This window comes from Psammomys obesus, unplaced genomic scaffold (genome assembly GCF_907164565.1).
Source record: "Psammomys obesus unplaced genomic scaffold, mPsaObe1.curated_primary_1811, whole genome shotgun sequence".
NCBI classification, from domain to species: Eukaryota; Metazoa; Chordata; class Mammalia; order Rodentia; family Muridae; genus Psammomys; species Psammomys obesus.
Genome location: NW_026596109.1, coordinates 9,184,432 through 9,203,865, shown reverse-complemented (window position 1 = coordinate 9,203,865; position 19,434 = coordinate 9,184,432). Strand labels below are relative to the sequence as shown.

At 40.7% G+C, this 19,434-nt stretch overlaps 1 protein-coding gene across 4 annotated transcripts in view; it reads right to left on the bottom strand.

Annotated features, from left to right (window-relative positions):
- Usp24 (ubiquitin specific peptidase 24) overlaps positions 1-19,434 on the bottom strand; it is a 139,695-nt gene that overhangs the window by 14,630 nt on the left and 105,631 nt on the right. For all 4 annotated transcript variants that reach the window (XM_055628946.1, XM_055628943.1, XM_055628945.1 and 1 more), the window contains exons 46-60: positions 18,984-19,066; positions 18,464-18,605; positions 18,152-18,271; positions 17,576-17,796; positions 17,030-17,154; positions 16,493-16,634; positions 14,255-14,405; positions 12,917-13,012; positions 12,083-12,186; positions 10,552-10,665; positions 6,305-6,401; positions 3,960-4,076; positions 3,478-3,570; positions 2,064-2,166; positions 245-366 (exon numbers count right to left, since the gene is read on the bottom strand). In XM_055628946.1, the coding sequence (XP_055484921.1) occupies positions 245-366; positions 2,064-2,166; positions 3,478-3,570; positions 3,960-4,076; positions 6,305-6,401; positions 10,552-10,665; positions 12,083-12,186; positions 12,917-13,012; positions 14,255-14,405; positions 16,493-16,634; positions 17,030-17,154; positions 17,576-17,796; positions 18,152-18,271; positions 18,464-18,605; positions 18,984-19,066 (1,830 nt within the window). The remainder of the gene's footprint in view (positions 1-244; positions 367-2,063; positions 2,167-3,477; positions 3,571-3,959; positions 4,077-6,304; positions 6,402-10,551; positions 10,666-12,082; positions 12,187-12,916; positions 13,013-14,254; positions 14,406-16,492; positions 16,635-17,029; positions 17,155-17,575; positions 17,797-18,151; positions 18,272-18,463; positions 18,606-18,983; positions 19,067-19,434) is intronic.

Genomic DNA, 19,434 nt, shown 5'->3' with positions numbered 1-19,434 from the left:
TTAACAAATTCATCCATCCACCCAGGCAGTGCTGCACACGGAACATGTCGGCCACGTGCTCTGCCATTCAGCAGGCCTTACCCTCAATGTTTTCTTGAAATACAGATAGAAAATAAGCATTTCTTCTCCTAACAATAAATACTTCCTTTCACCAGAGTAACTTGAAAAATACACCAACAAAAGGATTTTGCTCAAACAGGAGAAAATAACATAAAAAAATGACTTCAGCATAGCAATGACATACCTCTAACAGATAAGGCTTCCCTTCAGACAAGAAGAGTAAGGCTTCTACTTCCTCGTGGAGGGGCAGCAGAGGGCTTGAAGGAGCCACACTAATTGGTGGTCGTTGTTTAAATATGCCAGGAGCTTTAGGAGACCCAAGAAACAAAACACAAAACACAGCCTGTCTCACTTGGAAATGTTCCATGAAACATGTCAACCACAAAGCGAAACTCTCAGGTGTGCACACACGCCTGCTGCACTCCTCTAGCTTCATCTTTCACTCTACTGGAGCACTGAGCTATAGACAATTTCCTACTTTCTTCCAAGTTTGCCTCTGCTGTATCTATGAAAAACTACCCAAAGCTGCTGCCAAAGAGACACGGGACAAGTCATTGTTCTTTAAACAACTATTCTGAGAAAGAGCACCTATGCTAAAGCAGACTCAGCCCAGAGAGAAAAAGGCCAATTCTAGAAAAACGAAGATAGACATTCTTATTTTCTTTTGTTAAACTGTTTGAACCCTTCCAAAAACAAAACAAACAACAAAAACAAACAAACAAACAAAAAAACAATTTTAGGCAGATTTTTATCTTTTGAGATGAATGAGTCAGATAAAGGAAGCAAACTGTACTTACAACCATGTCTCATAGCTAAGCTTTAGCTGTCAACCTGACACAACCAAAAAAATCACCTGAATTCTTGGTGATTCAGGTGAATCTCATCTAACTAAGCCCAGATCAGATTAGCCTGTAGGGTGTTTTCTTAATTGCTAATTGACGTAGGCAGGCCCATCCCACTACGGGTGGTACCATTCCTAGGCAGGTGACCTGAGCTGTAGAAGAAAAATGACTAAGCAAGCTGAAAGCCCATCAGGCCAACCAGTAAGCAGTGTTCCTCTCTTGGTTTATGTTTCAAGCTCCTGCCTTGAATTCCAGCCCTGGCTTCTCCAGATGATAGATTGTAACCTGTAATCCAAATAAACTCTCCCATCCTAAGGTGGTGTTTCTCACAGTAACAGAAAGCAAACTACAACTCCATTCATGTGTCTTGCAAGGTCCCTTTATACAGTTTTAAAGTATCTTTCGGCTGGAATGATGCACTCTGGGATTTTTCTTATTTTTCTCCAGTTTGCTGTGGGGAATGAACACAGTAAACACAAGCACCACGAAGAAGTAGAGCCCACAGTAAACACTCCTGTAGTTAGCTGCTTTGTAGTTCTAGTGTGTGACTGTCAGGACAGAGCCTAGGGACTGTGTACAAACACAGTACACATGTGTGATTAGGATACTGGATAATCATATAACACAAAAGCATATTTGTGGCTGTGCCATAAAAATGCTACTGATTCTAACATACCAAAAATACTTCACTAATTTACCTCTGAATCCCCTTTGCTTTCACAAAACACTTTGATGTTTTATCTAATTAATCCTTACTAAACCTAGAAAGTTATTTTAAAAATATTTCCTTTTTTGCAAGAAGAATCAGAAAGGCCAAGAGGCTTGGTCAAGTTCACACAGCTAAGAGACAACATACCTTGGCTATTTTTTCCTGCTACATAAGTTGTTCACATTATGACTGAACTCTGAATGAATCTTTAATCCTAGAGCACTTTAAAATACCGTTTCCTCTCTGCTCTAAATCAACAACTAACTTATTATCAACAAAGTAGGTTAATAAGGTGAAGTTTAGCATTAACAGCAAAACAAACAAACCACAAAAACTTTAAGTACTCCTCAAATATCAAACAGTACATTGAGAAACATACACTATTCTTTCAGTTCCTAACATCAGAACTTCTTTTCATGTTCCTGACGTGTGGAATGTGCAGTCAAACTTACCAACATTCCTCTGGGAAGAGACGTCTGTATGCAAGACCAGCAACGCGACAGTGTTGTGGAGATTGCCAAACTCCCGTGCCTGTGCTGAACTCCATCGGCGTATCTGCCATCAGAGAAGATGAGAACATGGTACGACTCTGCGTGAGAAAGAACCTGCTTCCTGGTGATTGACTGAACCACAGTGTTTCTTAATGCCCACAATGCAAGAGGTCAACATATAAAAAGTCACTGGTCTAAAGGTATTTTCAAAGGGTTTGCTCCCTGAAAGACATTAACTCAGATCCTAAAACCAAGTCCGCAGTATAGGTTGGGCATGCTCGTGACGTGCCAGGTCATTTCCAGAGCCTCAGTGTAATGGAAAACCTAGGAGGCTGGAGGATAGGAGGCCTGGCACATGCTCCCTACAGTGCTTCACGTAATGGCAGACATAATGCTACCTGCTCTGCCCACTTTGTGGTTTTGAGGAGCACGTGAAATAGTAAGAATGAAAACATTTCAAAGCTAGTGTATTCTACAAATGCAAGCTAATATCCACTGCATGTGTAGTGAAGATACAGTGAATTCCAATGAGTCATCAGTCTGAGTGATGAATCTGAAATGGCAAAGAAGGACTCCAGATCTCACCACAGCCAACACTCACAGCATGCCCTAGTGTCGGTACTATTTTTCTGCTTTAAGAGTGACAGCAGAAAGATGAAGAGTCAGGAGCTGAGAGAAGCTTAGGAATGTTGGTGGCAAGTCTGTCCTCAACAAAGGACAACACTGCCCAGGCAAAGCACAGCACACAATGAAAAGATGCAGACTATGAAATCCTAAGAGCTGGGCCTAGAGCCTGTTTCATCACCACCCGTGCTCTGTGATCCTGCGTCTTATTCAGCACAGCTGTGCTCAAATTCTTCTCAGAGAATGGGGGTAGCACTGCCTAGTTCCCCAAGCCATGTGTATCCAAAAGGTGCCAACACAGAAGGAGCAGGTGCCTACTACACAAGAAGCACTCTATTGATCATTACTGTGTTATAGCATTTCATGTATTTAAACTCTAGCAAACAAGAGAAACAAATATATGGATGGAAAAACCCACAAAGCTATACAGAAATGTCTACCAGGCCACGTATGGACACATCCAACAACACACACACACACACACACACACACACACACACGTAATTCATTTTAATTCATTTTTTTAAGAGTCCATTTTCACAGACAGCTTCATTCACAGCCCTGGGGGAAGAAAGGAGAGGACTCCAAGGCCAGCCATTCCTTGTCCTACTGAATCTCCTCTTCCGCTGATCTCCAAAGACTTTTAAAGCCTATATAGTATTAATACCCAGAACTAAATGAAGTTAAAACATTTATCATTCACAAAATGAGACCCAACAGCATCTCACCGAGAACAGAACACAGTCCTTACCTGACTGTTCTGTCGACTGACTCCGAGGAGGAAGCTGATCATGTGTCGCAGTGCCGAGTGCCGCAGGAGAAGATCTCCAGCCCTAATACCTTGCTGTCACAGGGCAGCAGAATGACAAATTATACTCCCAGCCAGATAGAAAGTTGTTTTAAAGCTACAGTCAGATGAGAAGCTTTAAGAAATCACTGTTAAGTGCTGCAGCTTCTGGGTAGTGAATACTTGCTAATGTCTAATTAGCACCTCTGAGCCTCACATTGCCTCCTGATGACTACTAGGCAGACCACGGTGCCTTCCACGGCTGCCAGTAACTACACCTATTTGTAGCAGAGTCCTTCCAAGTAAAGTAATCCATTAACTTGGATTTAATTAGAAACACCCATGAAACCACAGAACTACATAGAATGGAATCACTTTTCTATATATGAAGTATTTTTAGATTATAAATCTACTGGATTAGGAAAATTTAGAAAATAGTCATTTACCTTTTGTACAAAAGTGTTGAATAGGGAAAAGTACTGAGCACAGTTTTTACAATTTTCTGGGACATCTTTATCCAAAAGAGCAAGCAGGACTTCCAGTAACTGATGAAGGCTTTTTAACTGGTGAGAGGAAAGAGGAAATTATATAAAGAAAAAGAAGACAAGACAGATACTCGTCACAGGATTAACCTGAAGTAAACCACCATAAGAACAAAGGGAAATTGATACAATCCAGTCTCATATTTAGATGGATTTGTGCTTTGGAGAGCAAAACAGAATTATCCTTTTACCTTCCGGAAGAGTGTCAGTACTGTAGAATTAAAGGAGAGGCTAGTGTTTTTCCTAGGTACCAGAGTCCAGGGCATGATCCTACTGGCCCTGTTGTTCCATTTCTCCAGAGCCAATTTCTTTGTCTTACAGAGGGTTGGTACCAAGGGGAGATGGATTTCTGAATCCCTCCCTCCACTAGGCTGGTTCCTCACAGTCACAGATGCAGAGAATAAAACACAGACACAGGCAGAAGGGCTAGAAACCAAGCCAATGGAGCAAATGGAGAGCAACAGCCTGACAGATGACACGGCAATACCGACTCAACTAGGAACTTACTTGAAAGCCCGCTGACGCCTCATGGAAAGCTTTGAAAAACATTTTATTTGTTTAGAAACCATTTTGGTATGACATTGCTTCTGCTTTCCCTCCCACCCCAACTGTTTGTGGACAACTCCCTAGAAATTCATTTATTATCCAAGCATTAAGACCAGGCTCACTACTCTTATTTGATCACTCCTTTGCAAATGGTATTCAGAGACTTCTGGAATACCCCATCCATCCTGTCACACCCATTATAAATACAATACAAGTTAGCACTTACATAGCACTTCCTTTTCAAAGTATCGTATATAGTGGGTGCCAACAGGTCTAATGTCCATTGTGGGGAAAACAAACACAAAAATACATCAGCTGGATATTAAATAGAACTGAACTCAGGAAGCAGCTTCCATGCTTATACCCTCTACTCCTTTCTCTTGCACTACCTGCTCTTCTGTCTTTAAAAGGTTGGTGATGTCCTATATCCTGACCCTATCGGTAGGGAGGCTGCATTAAATCTGCCTTTCCTTTTGGGATATACAGTGGAAGAAGGAGAGTAAGACAGTCTAGAGTAAGCATTCTTGAGACATCTTAGACATCTCCCTCAGAACCAATGGCATTCAGGCTAAGCAGCTCCCAAAGACCTACTTTAGTCTGCACCAGGTACAGTTTTGTTTGATGAGAGGTTCTGCTGCTTATGCTGATGAAAAACTATTGCTTTAGAATATACACAAGTCTAATGACTCTGGAACTGAGAGGAGGACTTCAGGAACTTTCTAAAGGACACATCTGACTTCCTGTTCCTCTGGCTGAGCAGCACTCTCCTGAACTTGTCTGGTCTACCAGTGTTTGCTGGGATAGGTGGTAGCACGGCACTAGGTACTGGGGGGCCCAGACACTGGATCTGGGGCATCCTGCAAGGACACGCTCAAGGTCGCACAGCAAAGTCAACATCTGAATTTAAAGCCGTCACTCCTATAATCTGCAGTTCACTGATGCAAAAAAAAAAAAAAAAAAAAAAAAAGCCTGGAGTCCATGTAAGGAACCAATTTATCCTGGCACTATTATTTTTCAAAGTTTTCCATGTAGTATCAGCTGTGTGAAACAGCGCCTTGGGTAACTGCTGTACAGACTGCACAGCCAGACCGAGAATGTACACCACATACTTCCCCAGGGTTAAGACCTCTGGGAACCAAAGGTGGGAATTGTTTCTCATGTGTATGCTGAATTAGAATGTTGAAGATAAAACTAGAGAATAAGGTTAGGAAGAAGAAAATATTCTAGAAGGATAGAAACGAAGCTGAGGGAGGATGAAGACTGCGGAGGAATGATCCTGCCCTGGAACCAACGGCCCTGGTTTGGCTGCAGTCAGATCAGGAAAACAGCTTTTGAGGAAACAGCCTAGATTAGTGTCCTCAAAGCCGAACAGTCTCAGTTCATAGAGTCTAACACAAGCTCTCGAGAGAAGACTGGTCAGGGTGTTCTAGAAAGAAAATCCTAAAGCGGTCAAAAGCAACCTCAACTTTTTCAGTGTATCTTGGTATCTGGAACATAAAGAGGAACGGACAGAGCATCTTCCATCCTGGCATGTATCAGAAAGTCACTGTGTGTATGTGTGTGCGCGCACACGCACATGTGTGTGCACATGCCATCAGACAAAAAGACCAGTCCAGCCACCAATTACAGGTCATCTTTTTACTCTGCACAACTGAGAACATCTGATCAAAATAGAATGCATGACGTTTACAAGTGAGACTGACCTTATCCTGATAAAACAAGGCACTGTCTAAAGTCTTCTCCAGAATGGTGGCCACAGCAACTCGTACTTCTCTCACACTGCACTCCAACAAGAAAACCCTAAAATAAAGAGAAACGAGATATAGAGACGGACACAAGCATGTAACCCTAGCTTGCTCTATACATCGCCAATCTAGAATAGCCATGAAGTAAATGACTCAAGTATTCTGAGGGCTTCTAGGCCCAACGACAGGTAAGCGGGCTTCCCTGGATCACTCCACATGCTATAAATATGTCACAGGAACCAGACAGATGGTCCTGGTGGTCTACTCAAGTGCTTTACGGATAACAGACAACCATATAACATTTGCACTCTGGCTCAACCAGATGCATGAACTCTCAAGGAATACTGTATATTTCCTGTGTAACACTAAAGAATGAAAGCAGATCTAGAATGGGGGTCGGGGAGGAGTCTAGCAGTCAAGTGGCCAGTCTCCTCCAAAATAAAAACAAGACAAAGAAGGGAAAACTAGGGGATGCAAGTACTGATGGTTAACACTCATAAGAGACACATATACACCGAAGCCAATGTGTGAACTTTGTAGGGCCCGAAGGGTCTACAAGATGACATTTCTGAGATTCTGGGGGAAGTCTGAGCAGGATATTAAAGACATTCATATTTTTGTTTGGTTTAAAAACGATAAGGTGTTTATGCTGGAAAAAGCCAGACTCCTTTATGTGACAGAGATCTATGCTGACAAATACTATGAATTCTGTATCTGAAACTGGCTTTAAACCAGAAGGAAAAACAAACCTCATGCCCAGAGACAGCTAGGACAGGTAAGAGAAAGCTTTGCCAGACATGTCTGCTACCTCTTTGTCTGTAATAAAAGGTCCTTAAAGGGTGTAGAGTGTCCTTTGTGTTAGTGTTTACACTTCTTTAAGTCATCTTGAGAACATTCCCTATTACAAACCCCACAAAAACCTACATTAAAAACCTTTGTAAAGGAAGAAGCAGCATGGGGTGTTGATGTGAAAGAGGCCATCACCATCTTCATGTTTCAGCTATAGGGATATCTATACAGGCTGACTACCTACCCTCACCTCAAAATGCAGTAAATCTGGAATCTTTAGGTGACACTACTATGTCACATTTGGAAATTTCTACGCCTTTACACAGTTTAGCATACAAAACGATTTTATTTCCAGACTTTGTATATGTTTAGGTAATAAAACACAAGTGAATAAATGTTTTGTATGTGGGTTCCATCTTGAGACATACCACTATAAATGCAAATATCCCTCAATTCAAAGAATTTTCAAAATAATCCAGTCCCAATTATTTTAGAAAAGGGTTATTCACCCTATGTGAGCGCTAGCCGCCCTTCTCCCTCCGTGTGTGTGTGTGTGTGTGTGTGTGTGTGTGTGTGTGTGTGTATTGTATGTGCTAGTGAAGACTGACTAAATCATTTATTAATTTAGGTTTTTCCGAGACAGGGTTTCTCTGTGTAGCCTTGGCTGTCCTAGATTTACTTTGTAGGCCAGGCTGCTCTTGAACTCTCGGAGATCTGCCTGTCTCTGCCTCCAAGAGTGCTGGGATTATAGGTATGCGCCACCATGCCTGGCTTATGAAGACATATTTTAATAAGAGCAATAATAAGCTGTCTTTAAGTCTCTATGGGCTGGGAGATAGCCAGGACAGTGCTTGCCCTGCAAATAGGAGTCCAATCCCCACAATCCATGTTTTTTTAAAAACAACAACAACAACAAAAAACCAAACAGGCAATATAATGCACATCTCTAGGATTACAAAGTAGAGACAGGTGGATCCTTAGGCCAATGAGTCCCGGTCTTTTAAAAAAAGGTATGTGTGGCACTGCTCCTGGGAATGTCCTCTGACCTCCATATGCATGGGCAACTAGGTACACCCCCTCACACACATATGAAAAAAAAAAAAAGATCCTGGAGGTTCTAGAGAAAAAACTAGATAAAAATCATTATTATTTACTTTTTTTAGATAAAAAAAAAAAAAGACTTTACCATTTTTGTTTTATGTGTATCAATGTTTTGCCTGCACTTAAGTGTACCACATGCATGCCTGGTGAGAGGCCAGAGGAGGGCGTGAGATTACTTGGAAATGTAGTTACAGATGGTTATAAGCTATCATAGAGTGCTGGAACCCGAGAGCAAGTGCTCTTAACTGCTGAGCCATCTCTCCAGCACCTGTTATTAATTTCTTAAAACACATCAGTTCATAACAACTAAAAGTAATTAGACATAAAAGATCAGGAAATCCACTGGGATGCCTGATATCAGGAATACTAAGAACTACTTCCAAAGGAAGAGGAATTCTCAAGAGACACTGGAAATTAAGCCTGCCTTCGCATAAGGCGCCAAATGAAATATTTTCTATGCACTTTCCAAATGTATGATTATTCTTTAAATGACATGGTCCTTGGGAGGGTACTTTCAAACTGATTTAGAAAACTGGGGAAAAGGTTATCTTTACTGAGAACTTTAAAGGGGCAGACATATAACTCTTCCAAGAAATGTTTATTAGTTCTCCTTTCACGAGCTGAATGCATACGGGCGATGCGTGTGAACAAATATCTGGGTGTGTGCTACAAATATCTGTATACAGTGTGGCAGGCACTGTATACAGCAGGGAACCAGCAGACTTGAATCTGTCCTTAGGCAGCTGAGCTCAGAAGGAGAGACAGGCAAAACCCCAAGAAATACACAGAGCAGCAGGATCGATGCATCAGTCTTTGAGGATGTGGAAGCTAAACTGGCATGTGAAGGAGCAAAAGGCAATCACTATGCCGAGAGCAGCGGGAACTATGTTCCAGACAGGAGTGTCAGGCATACGGGGCTCAAGGCAGGTGAAAAAAAGCTCAGCATGTTCAGTGAGCCAGGAAGTCAGGCTGGCTATGTGCTGACTACAAGGAGCAAGTGAACACTGCAAGCCTGGATGGACAGAGTAAAGCTCAAGTAAAGCTTTTGGATTTTGTTATAGTGTGAGGGGAACCTGCTGAAGACATTTCTGGAAGGAAGTAAAGTGATACAGCTGTTTCAAAAACCACCCATAATTTTATACGAAAAAGAAATGGAGATATCAAGTAGGCAAATGAGTATCTGGAGCTGAGACAAAGACGGGGTATGTATGAGATTAAGAGTTCTGGTTAGGGTTTGTATGTAGCTCAGTTCTACATGTGTGGGGCCCTTGGTTTTATCCCACTAACATAAAAAAATAAAATAAGGATCCAGTGAAATTTCTAACTTATCACTAGACTGTGTTCCCTTAGGAAAGGACTCGCATCTCTGGATGCCCTGCTGTGTGTCTGTTTTAACACAAGAACTACCAGAACACACTTGTATGCTGACAAGAGCAACCCAACAGAAAAAGTCTACAAGATAAAGATGGAGGAACAAGAGTTAATTAAAAGGCCGAGTTCCTTGAGAAGGCCTGCAGATACGGAGATTCATTTTGAGAAGAAGAATGCTTCATAACCTGGAGATGTAACAGACTATGGCAGGTGCGTGGCATGTGTATGAGTGCCCGAGTATTAATTAATCACTTTCTCAATGACACCCGAGGCTAGGCTATTAGCCAGATCTCACATGAGAAGTTTGAGGGCTGAATCAGAGGGAGGAAAGAATCTACTGGGACCAAGGAGACAGAACAAGATCTCATAACATTGAAAGGGTCTTGCTGGGTTCCTCATAGAAAGATAAGCTTGCCAAGAAGAAAGGAAATGGACTCAATGAGTTCAACTGAGAATAAGGTGTAAGCAATGAAAGTGACTAGAGAATCTGGAATTTTTATCTGAAAACTAGTCATCTATTCACAGGTACATAGTAGGGCCATCGTAACTTTTTTTTTTTTTCCCTATAGTAACTTTTTTGGCCAGAATCTAAGCATCAATGGACTGTACAGTGATGGGCTGAATGGAAGCCTCAGATTCCCTGTTTATTGTTACCAGAGTGAGCACCTGAGGAAGAGGACTCGTGTGCTTCTCCTGAGCCAGGACAAAGGTCTGCATGCTGTGAGCATCACCTTACGCTCTCTTCCTGTACTCACTGACCCTTGCCAGGGTCCTGCCCAACACATGACTTTGGAGTGGCTTATATTTTTACTACTTCAGTGAAAAACTTCAAATGAACTCTAATCTGAAAAGTGATTTCCAGTTGAAATGCAAAGTGTTACAAGAAGCTTTACTTTTAAAAGACAGGAAAAGATACAAATTTAACTAAAAGATTTGACACTTACTTTACCAATTCTCGTCCTTCGGAGCTAATAAAATATTCAACAAGCCACTGACAAGCATCCAAACTTTTTGAAAGTAATGCTTCAATGGTAGCAATCCATTCTTCAGTATCAACCCTTTAAAAGGCCAGAGAGCAATGTTAGGCTCCAGCTAGTAGGCCCAGAGCATCACTTTTTAGTGCCATACCTGTCTCCCTATTCCACTGGGGCCAGAGACAAAGGGCAGAAAAATATCCAGTGCTACCCAAAACACGATTCAGTGTTTCCATGTTTAGGTTAGTAGGCATGACCCTTTCTCCCCCCACAGGACAAAAACATGTGCAGGTGCCTGCATCTCTGGCTTACTTTTATTTTACATCTTCATCAGCCAACTTTAACTGATTAACACCAGATCTGTAACAGTTTGTCTGGCACAACTAAATGTGTATCACAGGGGCTCACCTTTAGAACAGCTATGTTTTATATCACATCGCAAAAACCATTAATATCTTGCTTCAAGATCTGGACAGAGGAAAAGCGGCCTGACTATACCCATAATCTCACACCACTCATTAGGCCTTAGTACCCACTCTCAAATGTAAAAAGACAAAATGCATCAGTGTGTATAACATGTAGAGAAAGTGAAAGTGCCGACTGAATTTCTATACTTAATCCTATGCAGACTTTAAAGGACAGAAACGTATGCTTTTTAAAATCATGTAATGCTATATCACTTAATGTACTTTTGATTAGACATAAAATGAGGCCTGTATGATTAATTATTGTTCTTCAAGAGACTGGCTGAAAAAAAAATCTTTCCCCAAACTCAAGACTTGAAAAGCTTATTCACGCTGCTAGCCAGAGTTTTCATGGTCTTCCAACTTTAACCAAGCTTCCTCTTCCAAGCTTCCTCTTTCTCTAGGTATTTTTCTACAAAGTACCCCTCAGCTTTCTTTCTCCTTCAGTCATATGTTTACGGACCAACTATTGCTAACCCAGAACCTAGAATGATCCAGGCACCTCGTCAGTGATGACTCAGATGCGATGATGTGTGGACCTCCTGACACCACACTGAACATGTCCTAGTAAAACTCCTCCATGAACTGCACTGACTACACTTTAGACCTAATACAGCACCTAGTGATTAGTCTGCACGAGTCCCTTACACGCACCAGAAAAACACAGCTAACCAGTCAAGCATGGCTGCCTTAGGCAAACACTGCTTGCTACCTAGATTCTCCTTTTCTGCCTAGAACGATGCCTTCCCTATTTCCTTCCTCTTAAAATCCTCTAAAGGCATTGACAGATATGATTTTGACCAATTCTCAAGGCAAAGACATGGAATTTATTTCTTGTAGCACAGTAATTTCTTTTCTCTTCTTTTTTTAAAATGAATCCTCCTCATTAAACCTTTCTTAAAGACAGAGGATGTGGCTTAGTAAGCTGATTGTATTAGGTAGTACTGTAATATTTTGAAAAGCAGAATTTATAAACTTTTTTTTTTTCATTGAAATAACCAGTGTTTTCTGTAACAACAGAGTAATAAAACTCTTACCTGAGTTTTTTCTTTGTCCGTAGGTAAGTTTGGAAAAGGAATTGAATGGCAAGCTGCAAGCTCACCTTTGCCATACAAGGATAATATGGGTGCTTCAACTTAGTCTGTGAGAGGAAAGAAAAGAGGGTGTCTTTCAGAAAAATCTTACAGATCATTATATATTTTTATAAAATGTAATAACGTTAAATGATAAAATTAATAATAATAAAAAAAACCTAATGTCAGCACTGAAAGAGTAAAGGCAGAAAGGCAAGTAGTTCAAAGCCATCTTCAATTACAGGGAAATCCTTGGAGATAGCCTAGGCTGCAAACAAATACAAAGAAAAAAAAAAAAAAAAAAAAAAACCCAAAACCAAAAAACAAATGCCTAGCCAGCTAATAATAGAAAACACTCATTTAAATTTTAAAAAAGTTATGGTATCTTCTTCATATGACGAACGAAGGCTTCAATGAGGCCCTTTCAGAATAGAGCCTTTGCCCTTTTTGGCAAATTTTAACAACGATACTCTAGACAAAGATGTACTGTAAAGTTAATTTTGAGTCTGACAGTATATGACTACAGATTAAAAAAAAGCTAATCCATAAAGGACAGAAGTAACTGTTAAGGCCCATAGCCACTCAAAATCATAGTCCCTCAAATTTGTCACAAAATGTAAAAATCCAGTATGTGCAAACCACACCACTCATATTCACAGGACACAGCCCAAAGCTGCCCGCCTGATAATATCACCCAGTAAGTAACACATTTATAGGAAATGGGGTTCTGCATCTAGTATCTGAGGTGAGGGTATTGTTTTTTTTTTTTAAGTTCTTTAGTTACAACTAGCTACTTACGGCATTCAATGAAGCTAAAGACAAAACAAAACTGAAATAATCACTACTATACACATCTCTATTCTTCATGAACTTGAGGTTTTCATCTCTCACCATCTACAAAACAAAATTCAGAGGTTATTTTTAATAAACAGGTAAAATAAATATGTGGAAGGTTATTTCTAGCAAAATGTTTGGGTAATTAAATTACAGTTTAATTATTACCTTTCTCAAACTCTCAGTTTTGGAACGAGAGAGAAAATCCTTTTAAATCTAAGGCATTGCAGAAAGGTAAGTTTTCACTCAGCTCTAACCTCTTGTGGGGATTCAGCTTTTTCATGCACAACAATCCCATACCTCCCTGGGTCAGGGAACTTAGTTCTCTTTCTTCTGAAGACTTCACATTTTTCCAAGAGTCTCTGGTTCTGCCTATCTAGCTTTGGGCTGTTAGTGTTTAAGGTCTGGAGTGAGCAAGACCTTGAATTCAAACCCTTGCCTAGTGAGATTGGTAGGCCATTTCTGCTTTTTAATCAGCTTTGTTTTGTTCCATCTGAAAAACAGGAGTATGATCTCCTATTCTACAACAGAATTATAAAGTTTAATTAATCCATAAAAACGTGTTCAGCCAGGTGGGTGGTACATGCCTTTAACCTCAGCATTTGGGAGGCAGAGGTCGGTGGATCTCTATGAGTTCGAGGCCAGGCTGATCTACACAGCGAGTTCCAGGCCAGCCAGGTAGTTGAGAACCTGTCTCAAAACAAAAAACAAACCAAACTAAAACTTGTTTACAGTCTGTAGTACAGAGCAGACATGCAATAAACAATGACCATCAATGCTGAATTAGTCTTAACTGATAGGTTCTAAGTTTTGACTTTTTCTCTCGGATAAAATAATTTGAAAGTGTGTCTCTACTGAGGGAGGCCTGTCAATCTCGAGCGTATGCTCATCTTTGTGGCACTGTCTCTACAGCCTCTGTATCTGGCAGAGAAGACACAAGGACAAGTGCGGATGAGGAAGTGGCACACATGGACAATTAGTAGAGACAGCAGCCAGCGGAAGTACTGACTGATGGATTCTGACATTCATCCTGATTTTCTCCCTTAAGAGAATTATCTGCTCCTCTGCCTCACACCCCTTCTAAAGCATTATTTATTTTCATGGTGTGTATCAGTACTTTGCCTCCATGTATGTATGTGTAACCACATATGTGCCTGGTTTGGGAAGTCAAAGAGGGTACTGAATCTCTTGGAACTGAAGGTACAGGAAAAGGTTGTGAGCCAACAAGTGGGTGCTGGGAATTGAACTACTCAGGTCCTCTGCAAGAGCAATGACATGTCTTAACAGCTGTGTAGTTCTTACCTGGTATATCCGAGCAGGCATTTTCTCCACAAACAGTCCTTTCTTTTCACCTTTCCTAACCAGCTTGGTTAGAATAGAAAGACGGTCATTATTAGGCCTGTGGGGCCGAGGAGAGGACTGAGGTGAAATCTCAGGTGAAGATGGAGCTGATCTGAGAGAGAATCAAAGAACTGTTGAGTGAAAAGGCATTTTGGTTTAAAGCTTGCCAGATTTGTATACTGGGTACTCTGTTTAAACATAACCTGCATGCTTTTCTGATTCAATGCAGTAAAGGCAAATTTACTAAGAATAAAGCCATAAAAACACTTATCTTTCTGGTGCATTCAATATATACACTGACAATAAAAATCTCAATTATGCTGTGAATAATTTATATGCATGTTTTTAAACACAAAATAACTTCTTTTTATTAGTAGTAATTTACTCATTTTACATCTCAATCGGAGCCCCCTCCCTCATCTCCTCCTGGTTCCACCTTCCCTCCCTCTTCTCCCCATCCCCATCCCCTAATCCTTAGAAAGGGGGAGCCCTCTTCCCTTACCAACTGACCCCAGACTATCAATCTTCAGGACTGCCTGCCTCCTTTTTCTCTGTGGCATTGCAAGGCCGTCCCGCCAGGGGGAAAGTGATCAAAGAACAGGCAACAGAGTTCATATTAAAGACTGCCCCTGCTCCCTTTACTAGGCAACCTACATGGAGACTGAGGTGTCTGTAGGCTACATCTGAACAGGGAGCCTGGGTCCTCTCCATGTATGGTCCTTGGTTGGTGCCTCAAGTCTCCATAGATTTGTTGGCTCTGTTGGTCTTCTTGTGGAGCTCCAGTATGCTCTGGGTCCTTCTATTCCCCCCACTCTTCCATAAGACTGCCTGCTCACTGCCCAAAGCTTGGCTGTGAGTCCCAGCATCCACTTCTATACTCTGCTGGTGGAGTACAGAGGCCATCTATGGAAGGCTCCCATCACATCCCTTCTCTTCAACCATGTCTTGTGTCTCTTCTATCTGACCTTCTGAATGAGAATTAAGCATCCTCTATGTTACTTAGCTTCTTTAGGTCTGTGGATTATAGCATGGTTATCCTGTATTGTATGGCTAATATCTGCTTATAAGTGAGTATGTACCATGCATATCTTTCTGGGTCTGAGTTACCTCGCTCAGGATCATCTTTTCCAAATCCATCTACTTGCTTGAAAATTTCATGATGTCTTTGTTTTTGATAGCTGAGTAGTGTACCACACATTTTTTTTATCCATTCTTTGGTTGGGAGACATCTGGGTTGTTTCCAGTTTCTGGTTATTATGAATAAAGATGCTATGAACATACTTGAGTAAATGTCCTTTCTGTATGGTGGAACATTTTTTGGGTATGTGCCCAGGAGTGGTATATAGCTGGGTCTTGAGGCAGAGCTGTTCCCAATTTTTTGAGAAAGCGCCAGGCTGATTTCCAATGTGGTTGTACAAATTCACACTTCCATCAGATATGGAGGAGGGTTCCCCTTTCTTCACAATCTCGCCAGCATGTGCTGTCATTTTAGTTTTTGATCTTAGCCATTCCGATGGGTGTAAGATGAAGTCTCAGAATCGTTTTGATTTGCATTTCCCTGATGACTAAGGATGTTGAGCATTTCTTTAAGCACTTCTCCACAATTTGAGGTTCATCTGCTGAGAATTCTGTTTAGCTCTGTACCCCATTTTTTAATTGGATTATTTGGTTTGTTGGTGTCTAATTTCTTGAGTTCTTTATATATTTTGGATATTAGCCCTCTGTCAGATGCAGGGTTGGTGAAGATCTTTTCCCAGTCTGTAGGCTGTTGTTTTGTTCTGATGACAGTGTCCCTTTGCTTTACAGAAGCTTTTCAGTTTCATGAGGTCCCATTTACTAATTGTTGATTTTAGAGCCTGAGCTCTTGGTGTTCTGTTTGGAAGTTATCTCCAGTGACAGTGAGTTCAAGGCTCTTCTGCACTTTCTCTTCTAGTAGATTTAGTGTGTCTGGTTTTATGTTGAGGTCTTTGATCCACTTGGACTTTAAGTTTAGTACAGGGTAATAATTATGGATCTATCTGCGACAAAGTAACTTCTTGCAGTCAAGTCCGGGGAGCAATAAACAAGCAACTTTTAAATTTTCTTTTTAGAATTTCTCATAATCTTAGTAATTTTTAAACATCAAGCATTATATTATGAAGATCCTATTAAACCCACTGAAACAACACAGCAAATTACACTACATATAGAGAAACTCACAGAGAGAGATCCTCGGCTTCCTGCCTTACAACACTGACTCGACTTTTCTTTGGCAGCACAGGGGAATTCTGGTCAGACACCCTTTGGTAGAAGAGCATGTAGGCATTCCAGTATCTTCGGCGGACATCAGTGTAGGGGTTTGCTATTTTGTAAGACGTTAAGAGAAAATTAAATAGAGGTAAATAAGGAGTTTCTCCGAGTGATTACTTATAATAAAAGAGTCTCCAGACTCAACAATTTATTTACTAAATTTGCAAAGTGAAAAGTATAAGTAAAATGTGGGTCTTCTTAATTTTGACTAGAACGCAAGTTAAGGAACATCCCCTTGGGGTGGGAGAATGGAGGGAAGACTTCTTTATCACACTAACAAAAGGTTTTGAAAGCACAGGTGCTAGAACTGTCCTCTGTAGGTAATCATATAAGAATATGAAAAGAACAAAGTCTATTGTATTTTTATATAAAGAATACAGCATCTAATTTCAAAAAACTATATTAAAAAATAAAATGAACGGAAAACATCTACTTATAAATACTCACTTTGATCATAAACTTTTGGTCTATATTCTCCTCCAAAGCATTCGTACTCCAGGGTTTCATCATTTAGGTCAAATTCTTCTATAACGGTATCATTAAATTTATACCATTTTCCTTTTCCACACCCCCTAGGACCCGGAAGTCAGAGAAAAACTTTAGGGTTTAAAGCAGTGATTTTGCATTTATCTCTATGCATTATACGCAGAGAAGGCAGGTGATGGTAACTTACAAGAACCCAAGAAAAACGCAGCAATAGAGGTAGTGATTTTAATTTCTATAACAACTTTTCAAGTCAAAGGAGTAAAAGTTATCCTAAGTCTAAAAAATTCAAACTGCAAAACAAAGGGTAATATGAATTTCTTTATAGCTGGGCATTATGAAGCATGCTCATAATCCCAGCACTTGGGAGGCAGCAGCAGAAGCACTGAGAACTGGAGTCCAACCTGGCCAACCCTGTCTTATTCACTCTCCCACCTCCAGTTTTTCCAGTGGTAAGCATGCATGAGAGTTCATCGGGGAAGGCAGAGAGAGCCTGTAAAAAACCCTTACCGCCTGTCCTTAATGAAGGAATAGTAATGGCCGGCATGTGCCTGCCCACTGTGAACAATGACACCAACAAGCTCATAGTTTTCTGTGAGGGCAACTTTTTTCCGTGGGGATCCTCCACCTCCTTGATCCATATTCCTCCCATTTTCACTAACTTCAGAAGATGAATCCTGGCGAGCCATTCCTGAAACTGTGTAAGGCTCCATGTTTAGCATCCAGGGAAACTACGTAAAAGTCAAAAGAACAGAGAATGTTCAGTGGGAATGCACTCAGCAGTACCTATAAAGTCAGACAGTAGGCTGGGCTTTCCTAAGCAAGGGCTGACTCCTACTCCCATTTACACACGGCATCTCTAACAGGTCTCTGTGTTACAAAAATAGCATTTTATTTCACAGCATGGCTAAGGGTGCCTTCCAGAAATAAAAGGCACCATTTGTAGATCTGCCTGTCCTACTAGCAGCACCTCCTCCAACAAGGCTACAGCCTCTCTTGCTGCTTCTCAGAGGACAGACAGGAAGAGAAATAGGAAATGAAAGCACGGGAGGCTCGGTTGAGATATTCAGGAAGGGAAGAAGTTACCCGTATTTGTTCATCGTATTTAATGGACCGTCCACTCTCCCAGTCAAAGCCAAATCTCATCAGGTGAATTACCAACACACTTGGTAAAGACTTAATACATGTTCTTTTCACTGTTATTCTCTAAGAAAAAGGAACAAACCAGTTAACTCCCTGAGGGAAATTAAAGTAATAAATGTTAAAGCTTTTCATATCCACGTAAAACAAATAATAGCACAATCTACTGAAAACAGCAGGCAGAGCTTAATAATGACTTCCTAGACACAGTGCACAAATAACACTAATACTGTTTCTTGTAAAGGACAAATGTGATACCTTTTCTTTACACTTTTCACAGTAGTATGCATTACTTCCTTCTAGAACTTCACCTCTAACAAACTGGTCCAAAGAAATTTCCAAGCTTTGGCAAGAAGTAACTCCTAGATTGAGAGCCATGAAAGCTTCCTCACGCTCATATCTGATTAAGAAAAGACAGAAAGCCATGAATGGAGAACCCCCGCAACTGCCATGAGACCCGAGCTTTAACACACTCCATAACAGCCATGGAATTAGACAAGTCTCCGCACTTTAAAAGCACACTGACAAAAGCATAAATTTCAATACTTTATGGCTACAGAAAATTATGGAAACTGAAAAAATAAAATTCATTGAACATTTACATTAAGAAGTAAATCTACAAGTCAGTCAACAAACTAACATTGATCACTGCCTAAAACACCATTTAAAGATATATCCCCATATGGTGCTGGTATCGAAACCAGGGTCGATGTACCAGTGAGCTAAACCCCCATCCCTAATAGTCATCATTTAATTTAGCAGTGACCTCTTCACCAACCTGTGAGGACAATCTTTACAGATCTTCTGATCAGAATAGATGCCCTGGAAAGTATTCTTAAAAATTTGTTCTCGTCCCATTTTCTGTTAAAATAAAAATTTAAAGTTTTAACTGCTGGCTCTAGAATATACAAGTCAGTCCACATAAAATCTTATTTAAAAATTTCAATTTAGCCATCAAAACGCAATGAGTATTATCAGTAGTTCCAGCGTGAAACTAACAAACGGCTAATAAGCAATCATTAGCCCCAGTATCAGAGCGATGCAGATGCTCAAAAGAGCAGGGAGTGTGCAGGGTCCTGGGAGCTGCTCCTGCAAGTTCTCTACTGTGGGTCTGAATCTTCCTTCTATGGCACATGTATCAAGCAGAAGCACTCAGACAATCTCTGCTTTTTTCTCAAGGGCAGATACTATGTATCTGTACAGTATTCTAAGCAGAGGAAGCATAATAA